This window comes from Erigeron canadensis, chromosome 8 (assembly GCF_010389155.1).
Source record: "Erigeron canadensis isolate Cc75 chromosome 8, C_canadensis_v1, whole genome shotgun sequence".
Lineage (NCBI taxonomy): Eukaryota > Viridiplantae > Streptophyta > Magnoliopsida > Asterales > Asteraceae > Erigeron > Erigeron canadensis.
In genome coordinates, this window is record NC_057768.1 from 44,998,816 (window position 1) to 45,011,870 (window position 13,055).

General features: G+C 32.7%; 2 protein-coding genes across 2 annotated transcripts; both read right to left on the reverse strand.

Moving 5' to 3' along the window:
* Nucleotides 1-2,934: 2,934 nt before the first annotated feature.
* Nucleotides 2,935-6,538, reverse strand: LOC122610957 (probable serine/threonine-protein phosphatase 2A regulatory subunit B'' subunit TON2). Its single transcript, XM_043783907.1, has 11 exons — nt 6,400-6,538; nt 5,994-6,085; nt 5,502-5,603; nt 5,093-5,251; nt 4,767-4,838; nt 4,507-4,639; nt 4,294-4,358; nt 4,118-4,193; nt 3,828-3,929; nt 3,483-3,675; nt 2,935-3,187 (listed from the first exon to the last, which is right to left on the reverse strand). The coding sequence occupies exons 1-11, from the start codon at nt 6,536-6,538 to the stop codon at nt 2,935-2,937; spliced, it is 1,386 nt and encodes a 461-aa protein (XP_043639842.1).
* A 4,154-nt stretch (nt 6,539-10,692) lies between these two features.
* On the reverse strand, nt 10,693-11,712 carry LOC122610958 (uncharacterized mitochondrial protein AtMg00810-like). Its single transcript, XM_043783910.1, has one exon. The coding sequence runs from the start codon at nt 11,710-11,712 to the stop codon at nt 10,693-10,695; it is 1,020 nt and encodes a 339-aa protein (XP_043639845.1).
* Nucleotides 11,713-13,055: the final 1,343 nt, after the last annotated feature.

Below are 13,055 nucleotides of genomic sequence, written 5' to 3' on the forward strand. Positions count from 1 at the left end.
AAAGACAAGTTAAAGAATTTCAAAAACATATACTGCTGTAACTATTTTATAAAGATAATACGTTTTAGAACTCTTCAAATATTATATATAATAACTATAACCCTAAAAAAAAGTCACACACATTCATTCCCAAAAAAAACCAGTCGCCCCTTTCTCTCCCACTCTCTCCCTCTCTCCCCCCAAAAAACCTCCGACCACATTATCTCCTCCAACCGCCGCCACCCTCTCTCTCCCCAACAGAAAGTCTCTTCCTCTCCTCCAGTCGTCGCCGCCCTTCTTATTTCCCTTCTCAGATACGGCGGTTTACGATGGTCGGGGTTCGTGGCCAGATGTTGCGGCGGTTGATGGATTCGTTTTTTAGATTTGAAAGTGGTGGCCGGCGGTATTGACAGGTGGTCGCTAAAGGTGGTAAATGGTCGTAAGATGATTAACCTGCTTGTTTCTGTAAGATGATTAAAAGTGCTAAGTTTATCATCATTATATATAGTATAATCTTTTTTGAAGGATTGATAGTTGAATTAATTAGGTTATTGTTCCAATTCATCTTCTAACTGTATTTTAATTTTTCAAAATTACAATTTAAGTGACTTTTCTCATTTTAAACAAAATTATATTTTCAAACCTTGACTTTGATTATACTTTTTCTGTTTTCTGTTTTTCTTTCTTAACTAGTTATCGTACCCGCGCGTTGCCGCGGGGTACGCTTTATACACGACAAAATTTTAGACTCAAATTTATGTCAAATATTCGAACTGAAAAATAAAAAAGACAATTATGTAACAATAACAATAAAAAAATGAAAAAATTGTTATAAGATTTATAAAAACATAAACAATAACTATATTGAGTAATATTTTAAATATAATATAAACTTTTAAACAGTAAAATTGTAACCATGTGAAAGTTATTTGATAAAAACATGAGAACCCAAAAAATAGTCAAGAAAATAAAAACGAAAACTTTGATGTGGGGCAAATTTAAAAAGGTTATATATTTAAGGAAAATGATAATGACAGCTCAAAGAGTTGTCATTAAGGGCTTATTACATGCATAAAAAGTAATACTTTATATATTAATAACCGCCATCCTGAATTTTTATAAGATAAAGTACAAACTTTAATGTATCAAATTAATACCGACATCCCTAAGTACTTTCATTAACAAAACTTTTTATTTAAAAAGTAAAATCGTAATCATGTGAAAGTTATTTGATGAAAACGTTAGAACCCAGAAATTCAGTGTCAAGAAAATTAATACCGACATCCCTAAGTACTTTCATTAACAAAACTTTTTATTTAAAAAGTAAAATCGTAATCATGTGAAAGTTATTTGATGAAAACGTTAGAACCCAAAAATTCAGTGTCAAGAAAATAAAAACAGAAACTTTGATATGGGCAAATTGTAAAAGGTGTAAGGATTGAAAGTTTTGTATTGAAAATAAAAAGAATAAACAGTTTACTAAAAAGTATTATAGTTTAGTGCTAAAAGTGTAAAGATTAAAACTTACGTGGTGAAAGTAAAAAGAAATAAAAAGTATACTATTACTAAAAAAATATTATAGTTTAGTGCTAAAAGTGTAAAGATTGAAAGTTTTGTATTGAAAATAAATAAAACAAAATGTTACTAAAAAATATTATAGTTTAGTGCTAAAAGTGTAAAGATTGAAAGTTTTGTGTTGAAAATAAAAATAATAAAAAGTTACTAAAAAGTATTATAGTTTAGTGCTAAAAGTGTAAAGATTAAAACTTACGTGATGAAAGTGAAAAGAATAAAAAGTATACTATTACTAAAAAATATTACAGTTTAGTGCTAAAAGTGTAAAGATTGAAAGATTTGTGGTGAAAATAAATAAAGCAAAAAGTTTACTAAAAAATATTATAGTTTAGTGCTAAAAATGTAAAGATTGAAACTTATGTGGTGAAAATAAAAAAATTAAAATATACTGTTCTTTACACATTTTTCGAGACTTTGTTTTTAATATATATATTATAATAAGTTGGCTTATAAATGTTAGATTGTAATCTTTCTTTGAAGATTGTAAAAAGATAAAGTTGTTAGATTTGTTGCTGTTGATTTGGATTTTGGACTAAACTAAAATAAGAAAGACCAAAATTAAAAATTAAAAAACCAAAATAAAAGATCACACTTTATTTTTAAAAAAAAATTTAGCTTGAGAAAAATATATAAACAACTAAAAACAAATTCAGTATATTCAAATAAAATAAAAGATAAAAAAAAGTTGAATAAAAAATTGAAACAAAGTTAAACTTAAATTGTGTGTAAAATTTAGGTGGTCCATTGCAAAAATCTAGGTGCAGATTAAGTGCAGACTTTGTTTCAACCTTTTTAATATTTTTGACTAAAAAAAATTCTAAATTAAAATATATTGGTAGCTATAACACAACTCTACTTTATAACGGTCAACATCTCGTTGTCTATAATACGTGCAATATTTTATATTTTATCATTATATGATACAGTTAATCTAATGTTGTGTTTAGACCGAATATTTGAAAAACAAAAAAAAATTGAGATACTTATTGTATTCCAAGGGAAAATTACATTTGCGTCCCTTAAGTAAACAAAGGTTTTGAAAAATAAAAAAAGAAACCTTTAAAGTTGACAACTTTTGCAATTTTTGTCTTTAAAACTAACGTTAGATTTTCCAGATTTTCTCGTTAGGTTCAGGGTATGTTAAGTAATCGGAAACGGATTTAAATGGATATGAATAAGATGGGGAAGAAGTAAACTTAAATGACGAAAATAGCATGAACTTAGTGGGAACCATCAACAACGTTAGTTATAAGGACGAAAATTGCAAATAAGCCACCTTCAAGGGTTTTATACTTTTATTGAACTATTTTTTCACTTTTAAGGATAAAAGTTGTCTACTTCATGTGATCAGCCCAACAACATTTATTCTAATGAAACTAGCTAGGCACGCTCAACATCAATATCATATGCTTCTCCATCTTCTTGAAGTAGGTTTTCACGGTTATCATGAGCCCAGAACCCACGTACATCTATGAGCATACTCGCAATGGTACCACCTTGTTTGCATGATAACATGTCAGAGAGCGTGATTCTTAGAGGATCAACCGGTCTTACCATATCCCATATTTCATCTCGAACATCTTCTGTGCATAATTCATAGTTTCCTATTTGATCCCATTTTTCACGCATGTCTCTGAACAATATAAAAAACACAAGTTAAAATCATTTTTATCAAGTACTTTAAGAGGCCGGTTTCACACACATACACACACAAAAAAAAGAATAATTAGTCTACTTTCGACTTGTTCTTTTGTTAAAAAAAATTAGGGGTATAATGTAACCTATTTTAGATAAAAACATGACTCATATCCATCTGTTAACAAGTAATTAAATGAGTTGAAATCACCACCTCAAAGTTGATGTAACTAAAGATGGAAAAATTACTGTAACGGTAAAAGTTAGTGTACGTTGTAGATTATATTAATTACCTAAAGAGAATATGAATATCGGGTGCTGTGAGATAGCCCTTTCCTTGTAGATCTAGACACCTAAATAAATATGTCAAACCCTCGGGAGTATCTTTGTTCTCGAGGGCAAGAATGAAATCCAAAAAACTCTCAAAGTCCATCTCCCACGGAAGTCCAATAACGGTTTTTCCATGACGCACATGCTCGTCAAAAACTATAAGAAAGAGATGAGGGGAAATATATATAAAAATATATATAGAGAGAGAAGCGAATGGTGAGAACCATTGGAAAATTATCTCTAAGGGCTTTGTCCTTAGCATTAAGGGCTACGCCCGTAACCGTAACAACCATATGATTAATAATTACCTCTCTCAATAAAAATATCTGTCAGCGTAGCATCAGCATATCCTTGAAGTTCCGCCTTGCTTAAAGTGCCATTAGCATCTTTATCAAGGTCCAAAAATGTATCTGTTTGTAAATCAAAGTAGCTAGCTTGAGCTCAAGACAACACGCCGCTTATCATATGTTGTATATATATTTGTAATAAGAGATTTGAACACCAATGCTTAGCTTAGTAACATAGAAGCACTATTATATTAATGACAAAACACAAAAGACCAATACCAGAAATCATATATAGATAATTAGCTAATTACCACATATGCGTTGTGTGGATGCTAGTGAGAACCAATTATCAATCTGCTCACTATCAGCACTATCTCCGTCGGTTTCCTTTTATAATATTAGCAAATATTTAAAAAGAAAGCATGAAGTCAACATAAAGTTCTAACATTATTGACTAGAAAATTTTCAACTTTGCAGCTGAAAATACCTGGTGCAGTTCCATTAGTTCTTGAAGACAATTACTAAGCAAAATCTTCTTTATACATGCCTTCCCTGTGAATAAAATAATTATTCAGATATGAACCACCAAAATGTTACAACATGGAGTAGTTAATTAAGAGAATCAAGTATTTTGAAAATAAGAGACTTACAATACAACAATTAGTAATTCTTAAAAAGGAAGATAACAATTGTGACAAACCTTTTCGACTTGGATCACAAAAGAAGAAGAATTTGTGTGCAGCTATGTGACAATACATTTGAATAAATTCTGCAGGCATGTCACGAAGTTGAGCCAAATTAGGAATAAGACCTCTGATATAAGCCTCCATTTCCTGTCCAAAGAATGATCAAATGTGAATTTTGTACATAATAATCTTTAAAAATCAAACTAGAAGGAGAACCAAGACTATATTACCGTACATGAATAATGAAGAACAAAAAGAATAGCAAGGTACATACATAAGGTTGAAGAAATCCATCAGAATCCCCATCGAGCTCACTCATATCAATTCTAGCTTGTGTAAGAGAAACCTGTATAGAAAGACACATGCTCGTTTTAGTCCTAAAATACCAACTAACATCATAAGTACGATGACAAAAGAATATGACTAGCTATAACGAGAAGTAAACAAGTGAGTATGATACAAATTGTTCTGTAAAATCTAATTACACTATTAATCATAAAATTGTTAATTTCTATATAAAGGTACACCATTTAGATAATGCTAAACAGAAATAAATACGAAGTAAATGAGACGAATGTTGGAGAAGAAACAAAATCTCACCGTGCGCATAACATATAGATAAAAAGGCAAAATGGAAATTCTTCCTAACTCGTCTTTTTCAAACTTTAAAAAATTTGAGGGGCTGAAGAAATGGCGACACCTTGAGCCAATTTGATCTGCACATAGAGAGGCAATTTGACAAAAGTCTTCATAATTCACCTACATTGTTTCCACACTATGAATCAATTATATAATCAATAAGTAAACAATTAAAGTGATCGAGGATATGATGGTATGGATTTCAATTATTACGTAATGATATCATGGAACATTTGAAAGACTAAATTAAGACCATGAATAATCCATAATTTGTGTTGTTTATAGATTTATCAAATTGATCGATAGTTGGATTTCAAAACATGGGCAATGAGAAACACACAAGTGAAAATTTCACAATTAATTAAGGCACCTTTTCAGAACCGCCAGTGGATTCATCGATCACACAATTTTCCCTTAGGCACGACCACATAGCATCCAGGTCATCAGTGTTCAACAAAACATCTGATTGCTTCTGCAAAATATTGAAGGTAAAAGAATAAATGTACGTAGTTCAAAATACGGATATATACAAAAAGAACAAAATAACAAACCAGACAATAAACAAATTGACATCGTAAATGATTCGATCTAGTCGTTATGATAAAGGTAATATGTTATTTGAATCCATCCCCCCTTTGCAAATTGGAGATAGCTAGCTAGGTACCTTTAGAAAACGATATTTTGCCAACCTTTGAACCGTATGGCTGATAGAACCGTCCTCAGGTTTCTGAATTATAAATAAGAAATAAATGTTTAGCAACCGATGAAAAATTATGGCAAGAGAGACAACATATCAAAAACATTAATTACCATTATAAATTGCAGATGATAATAAAACAATATATGAATTCATGATCAAAACCTTCTTATAAAAACTTGGGACTATGCCAACTTCTGTACTCTTTCGATGCTTCTCCTTGTAAATGTCAAGCAAATTTCTTCTCGTTTCATGCTCTGCAAACATGCAGGTAAAAGAATTACGACACGACACAAGTTAAGGATTGCAAATTGTAATAATTAAACAAAAGGTTGGAGTTAATGAGTGTAGCTTGAATTGACAATCAAAACGGGTCAGGTTGGGTTACGTCTTGTAGGTATGCCACTCATTACCTTTTCAAAATTTACAAATTAAGCTAATTACAAAGAAAATGCCAATAAAACATATATACGTACGTACGTTAAATGAATATTTAATTTGTACGTTTTTATCTAACACATGCATACATATATTCCGGGTGTTAATGATAAAACAGAAGTTTTGACAATACCCATGATAGCTTCGGAGCCAAGATCAGGGTCGGATCTGATATATCGTCGAAGGTTACGAACCCATAACATTGAAGATACAACCGATGACGACGATGATTCATAATAACCTTCATATTCATCCACAGTACTACTAGACATTTCATCCAGATTAATGTATGTATGTATGTATCTAATTAATATATATTGTGATTATGATCTAGATAAATATTAGAGGTTAAAGAAATCTTAATATCAAATGGGACTAGGCTTTGTCTATATATAGAAACAATATTATAATATGGAATGAAGCCATTGATTGTGACAAAATCCAGTTTTGTAGTTGTATAGGTTGTTTGTTTTTGTATTTGTAGATATCGTATATGGAGGCACATGTTTTATTAGACTTAATGAACCGGTTCCCCATAAACCTTTTATAGGATTTGTTTTTTAATGAAAGATAACCTTTATTGAAATTCACTCAAGCCCGGATGTAACAAATGTTATGAAATAATTATATCCATGCATATATATCTAATTAAAAGTTCCGTTAGAGGTATCAATATCAATATTATATATATGAAACAAAAATGGTAGACTAATATGAACCGTTTGATTTCATACCATAATAATAATGGTGTTGGGCGGTTGAACGCCTTTATATTGTACCAAGGTCCTACGAATTGAAGGACTTCTTCTAGCCATACAGAATCACATTCATAAAGGTGTGAATATCTTGATTAGTTTTTTTTTTTAACAGTATATCTTGATTAATTAATTATCGATATATGATGAAAGATGAAAATAAATAAACATGGATATTATGTAGCTAGCTAGTTTAAACTGTGGACTTGTACTAATTAATTAAGCTGATTAATATACGTGCGTGTAAAAAGAAATTAATTAAGGTTAGTCGATAAAATCAAGGAACACACAAAAAATGTTAACTAAAGTCCATCATTTTCTTTTTCAAACATCAAAACTAGTTGTATACTTTTAGTCAACCTTCTACCATTGGCGGATCCATAGTGTTATTAGGGGGTCCTAGACACCTCCTCATGTTAACTCAACAAATATTGATTTACATATTTTAAAGTTTTTTTAACATCTTTACTTTAGATTTTCACTAAAATAAAAAAATGGATGTTGGTTTTCTATTATCATTAGGGTAATATATATATGTCTTGTGTACTTAAATAAAACAATATATTTGTATTTTTATGATTTTGATATGTTAATAGCATGCTTGGATAATTCAATGAAAAAATTACAATCAAATGGTTTATGTACATCTAAGTTTTTATTTAAATAAAAGGCATACCTATTTCTGTATCATATAATAATCTTACATGTAACGTAAAACTAAACATGAATATTCTTGAATCATTACCAACCCATATCGTCTCTATTACATATTGCCCCTTCTTAAAAAAATTTCTGGATCCGTCACTGCCTTCTACTATAACTTTTGATACCCATCGAACTTCAAACCATGGTACTCTTTCGCAAATGGGTGGGGTCAAGCTCTCTAACTTGATAAAATTGGTTTTCAAGATTCAAAAGTTAACGACTTTCTTCAATCCTAACCTTTGATTTTAATACATTGGTTGAGATTGAGATTGATTTAACTTGATCTCTTAATTTATTTTCATTTTAAAGGAATCTCCACCGGCCCTTCACAAATGTTTGTTGTTAATTTTAATTTTTTTTTAATTTAAACCCATGACGTATGTTCAGAGACACAAAACTTCCGTCCCACTTTTCAATGGACCACTAAACTAGCATTCATCGGCAATATTTATTTATATTTATTTTAGTAAACAAAACACGTACATACGTAGTACTTAATTTTTTTTATATAGTAATGGTAATATGATTGGTAAATAGTGAAAACAACGATCACCAAATGGTCTATTATCAATGGGGCTTGTTTTTATTGGTGGTTTCGATCAGGTTCGAGTCCTGCTCATGCATATTTAGGGTGTCTAGAGATATTAAATTTTTACTTATTTGTATAAGTTTCCTTCCATAGATTTGAGTAATAGGGATTTTTCATCGAACATTTAAATTAAAAAATTTATTCTGTAAGTGGCCAAACTCATTAACATAAACACAATTATGTTATACTTAGATACTAGTTAATCAACCTGGGTTCAACCCGGACATTTTAACTAAAATTTAAAAGCAAAAAAAATCTTAAAAAGTGTATATAATTTTTGTTATTGATATATTATAACTCGGCTTGAAAATATTAAATTGATTAACATAATAATTTATAAATATTAGTATCTCACTACAAAAGCGTGGACAAATGAGGTGTTACAAAATAATTATCAAAGTTCATACTAAAAAGTGTGAACTTTTAGTTCTACATACTTTTTTGTGTGGAGAAATTTATACACACTTTTATTTCTATATATTTTTACACACAAAAAAGGTCAAAATTTTTAATTTGTTCACACTCATTAAAAGTGTGAACAAATGCAATATTATTTGTAGTGCCTATTGCATTAACAAAACATAAAAAGACTTTTCATAATATTATATTTAAAAAAATTTACTTTGTTTTTAATAAAAGAATAAATTTGTAGACATCATAATAAAATAAAACATTTTGAAGATATTTAATGGGCTATTTATCTTTAAAAAGATTATTAACTAAATATGACATCATAAATAGAATAAAAATATTTTGAAAAAAATTGTAGACATGACACATCATAATTCTCTCTAAAAAAAGTTTAAAAAACAATTCTTCTTTATTATATCCTTTTTAGGGCGTGAAAACATTCTATCAGGCTTCCCGCTAAAGGATATGTTCAAGTCGCTTCTTTTCCGCTTTCATCTTTATTATATATTAAGATTCATGATCAATTTACAATAATATAAAAAGGATATAATGAAAACAATAGTATGAGGATTTAATTGAAGATTGTGTGGTTGAGGAACCTCATTCAATCTCGTGGTCCATTAGTTTGACCGTTAGCTAATAGGGTATGGTGCATGTGGTCACTTTCTAGGCCCGGAACCTATGCTGCACTTTCCGATTTTGGAAAGTTTATTCCTTCTGTTACTAAAAACTGTAACTACTCACGTTTTCTTTACGTATATACATCACAATAATTGCTAAAACTTAATAGCTAATATTTTTTAAAAAAAAAAAATTAAATTGATAACCTAGTGTCATCGGCTTATCGCCACAAGCTCATTTAATCAATTCAACTTTCTTTTTTCTTTTTCATAAATAAAACTATAAAAGGTATATATATGATCGAATATAATAATATATGGTTGTTAGGTATCTAAACTTACATATAAATTTGTGTTACCAATATTGTTATTGTTTAATTTTATTATTCATCATGTAAATTTACTTTTTGGTTATTCTTTTTCATTTAAAAAATGGAGGTGAACAATACTTTTTAGCTTACATGGTTTTTCTAAATCGACCACGTCAGTTATATGTACTTTTAAACTTGTTATAGAGCATGCATTTTCTTTATTTTGTTGATATAATTGTTCGCATACATTTCACACAAACTTTCTTTATGCGTTTCACACTGATTATTGTCACGTATTTGTTTTCTTTTGAGCATCAGTTATACGTCTGGTGATATAGTTGTTGACATGTTAAAGAACTGCTCCAAGTTTGAGTGTATGTCCATATCATTATCTATGATCAGTCTCTTATCCTTAGTAATTAATGTTGAAAAATATATTATTAAGAAGCACCTATAACATCAGTGAAATTAAAAACTTAAAATATATATTTATCCCATATTGTATTACACGAGTATCTTGCTAGTTTTGTAATATTATAAAAAAGGAAAGCCTAAATGAGGGCTCCCAAGAGTGTCACTTTGTAATGTGATACGCGTTGCTTTTAAAAATCAAACTGATGCCACATAGAGCACCTTGTTGATTGGTTTGGGAAATTTGTTTGGGGCTAACCATGAAGTAAAAACTGCTAATAACCACGATATTCATTGTTGTTTTTCGTTGTGCATTATGGTGCCTGATACATCAGTTATATAGAGAATCAAATGGGCTAACTTTCCTATAGTCATGGAGCTAACTATTCTATAATCATGGACCAATCTAAACCAAGTCCTAGGCTGTCATTCATTGAATGTGGACACGACATTATATATACGGTCTCTAATATACCCCCTCAGTTTGAACGGGGAGTTTATACGGACGTTCAAACTGGATCGGAATTGTTGAAACAACTGTCGAGGCAGTCCCTTTGTGAATATATCCGCATACTGGAATGACGAAGGCACATGTAGGACGCGAACTTGACCCAATCTAACCCGTTATCGAACAAAATGGATGTCTAATTCGACATGTTTGGAGCGTTGATGTTGAACGGGGTTCTTAGATAGGTAGATGGCTGAAATGTTGTCACAGTAGACAATGGTGGCCTTTGTAACGGAAACTTTTAACTCGAGAAGTAGGTTGCGTAGCCAAGATGTTTCAGCCACCGCGTTTGCAATGCCACGGTATTCGGCCTCAACACTGGAACGGGAGACTGTGGGTTGTCGTTTGGACGACCAAGAAATAAGGTTGTTACCTATGAAAACACAGTATCCAGACGTAGATTTGCAGGAGTCGGGACATCCGGCCCAGTCGGCATCCGAGTAAGCAACAATACTGTGGTCAGATTGGGCAGTTAAGCGTATTCCGAAGTCGATAGTGCCTTGAATATATCTAAGGATACGCTTCAAGAAGTTAAAATGTGACTCACGAGGTGCGTGCATGAACAAGCAAACTTGTTGGACAGCATAGGCTATGTCCGGTCTTGTGAATGTTAAATATTGGAGAGCCCCGGCAAGACTACGGTACAAGGATCCATCAGGTAGTAGGTTGCCTTCGGTTGCACTAAGCTTCGACGATGTGTCAACTGGAGTGTGTGAGGGCTTACATGAAGTCATATTGGCTCGATGCAGGATATCACGAGCGTATTGAGATTGAGATAAAAACATGCCCGTAGAGTCTCTTTTGACAGAAATGCCCAAAAAATGATGAAGTGAACCCATGTCGGTCATAGCAAATTCATTGGACAGCAGCTGAATGATCTGGCGAAGCAATAAATCACTAGATGCAGTTAGTATAATATCATCTACATAGAGTAAAAGATATGCCATAGAGTTTTCTTGGTGAAAAACGAATAATGAGGTGTCACTTAGGCTTCCTTGAAACCTGTGTTTGGTGATGAATGAAGAGAACCGTTGAAACCAAGCTCTCGGTACTTGTTTAAGCCCATAGAGAGATTTGCGAAGCCTACACACGTGTCCCGGTCTAGTGGGATCCACAAATCCCGGTGGTTGGTGCATGTATACCAATTCATTTAGCGAGCCATGTAGGAAAGTAACTAGACATAAATTCTAAAACTTGTGAACTTGGATGACCGAGACGTTCATGCCATTTAACTGGGGAAGAAGCCAAAAAAACTTGAGTTGGGGAAGTGAATGGGTAGAGATCACCGTCGCTATCATGGCGTGAAAGTACCTGACCAGTCTTGAGATCCTTCAAGGTAAAACCATATGGGTCAAATTCAATAGAAACATGATTGTCTCGAGTAAATTTACGAACGGAAAGTAAATTTTTAATAACATTAGGGGCATAAAGAATGTTGTTAAGGTGATAGGTACGGTTAATAGTTTTGTGAAAGCCATTCCCGGATCCAACAATTTGCAACAAATCACCATTTCCTACAAAAATTTTGGCATTAGTAGACGTAGTAAAATGAGAGTTAATTTTACCTTGATCCGAGGTGATGTGTGACGTGGCTCCAGAGTCAAAGTTCCACGTGGGGTCGGATTGATTCAGATTGAGAGTGGACAAAGCTGCACCAAGTTCTGTGGGTTGAAGTGGATCGATGCTGGGCTGCATGGGATATGTTGGGTTGCATGGGTATGGCAGTTGTGGTGGAGTGACGAGGCTGAACCCAGGTGGTGGTGAGTGAGGTTGCTTGGTTTGAGGGTTTAATGGGGCAGTAGGGCGGTTCCACGAGGTGGTCCAAGGTGAATGAGCGGGGTGTGGGGAGGGAGGTGGAGCATTCCACCAACCGTAGGAGCCATAATTTCCATAGGAACCAGAGGGGTTGTGATATGAATGTCGCCCACGACCGCGACCTCCTCTCGAGTAACCACGACCACGGCCTCGACCACGGTAGTTTGAGCGTTGTGGGTATGATTCGAAGGACTGAGAGGGATTGTAGGATTGTGGAGGTAGTGGGTTAGGGTATGACTGGGGCTGCTGTGGATAAGGTTGCGTTATTGTAACAGGATTGATCATGGGTGTTGTGGACCTTGTGGTCGGTTAGCAGTAACAAGGGCTGTTTGGGAGGGTAGTTGTTGTCGTGCAGCTTGTCGACGTTGTTCCCGATCTAACATTTCTCTTGCATCATCCCATGACGCGTCAGACTGAGTGATAAACGAAGCTACTGTATCGAATTCACTTGGAAGACCGATGATCATTTGCAAAACAAGCCTTGATTCTGAGACCGGGTGATCCACATCATTGAGTTGGTCTACTAAATCTTTCATTTTCTGAAAATAGACACTCATAGAGGTACAAGAAGCCATAGTGGTAGTGGTGAATGCATGTTTGGTTTGGGAAATTTGTTTGGGGCTAACCATGAATTAAAAACTGCTAATAACCACGATATTCATTG

Excerpts from the sequence above, each read along its gene's own strand:
- LOC122610957 (XM_043783907.1), bottom strand. The coding sequence starts at position 6,538 with ATGTCTAGTAGTACTGTGGATGAATATGAAGGTTATTATGAATCATCG. Across the intron at positions 5,252-5,501 it reads CCACTGGCGGTTCTGAAAAG|GTGAATTATGAAGACTTTTG; the intron begins GTGCCTTAATTA and ends GAAACAATGTAG. Across the intron at positions 4,839-5,092 it reads ATCTATATGTTATGCGCACG|GTTTCTCTTACACAAGCTAG; the intron begins GTGAGATTTTGT and ends CTTTCTATACAG.
- LOC122610958 (XM_043783910.1), bottom strand. The coding sequence starts at position 11,712 with ATGCACCAACCACCGGGATTTGTGGATCCCACTAGACCGGGACACGTG.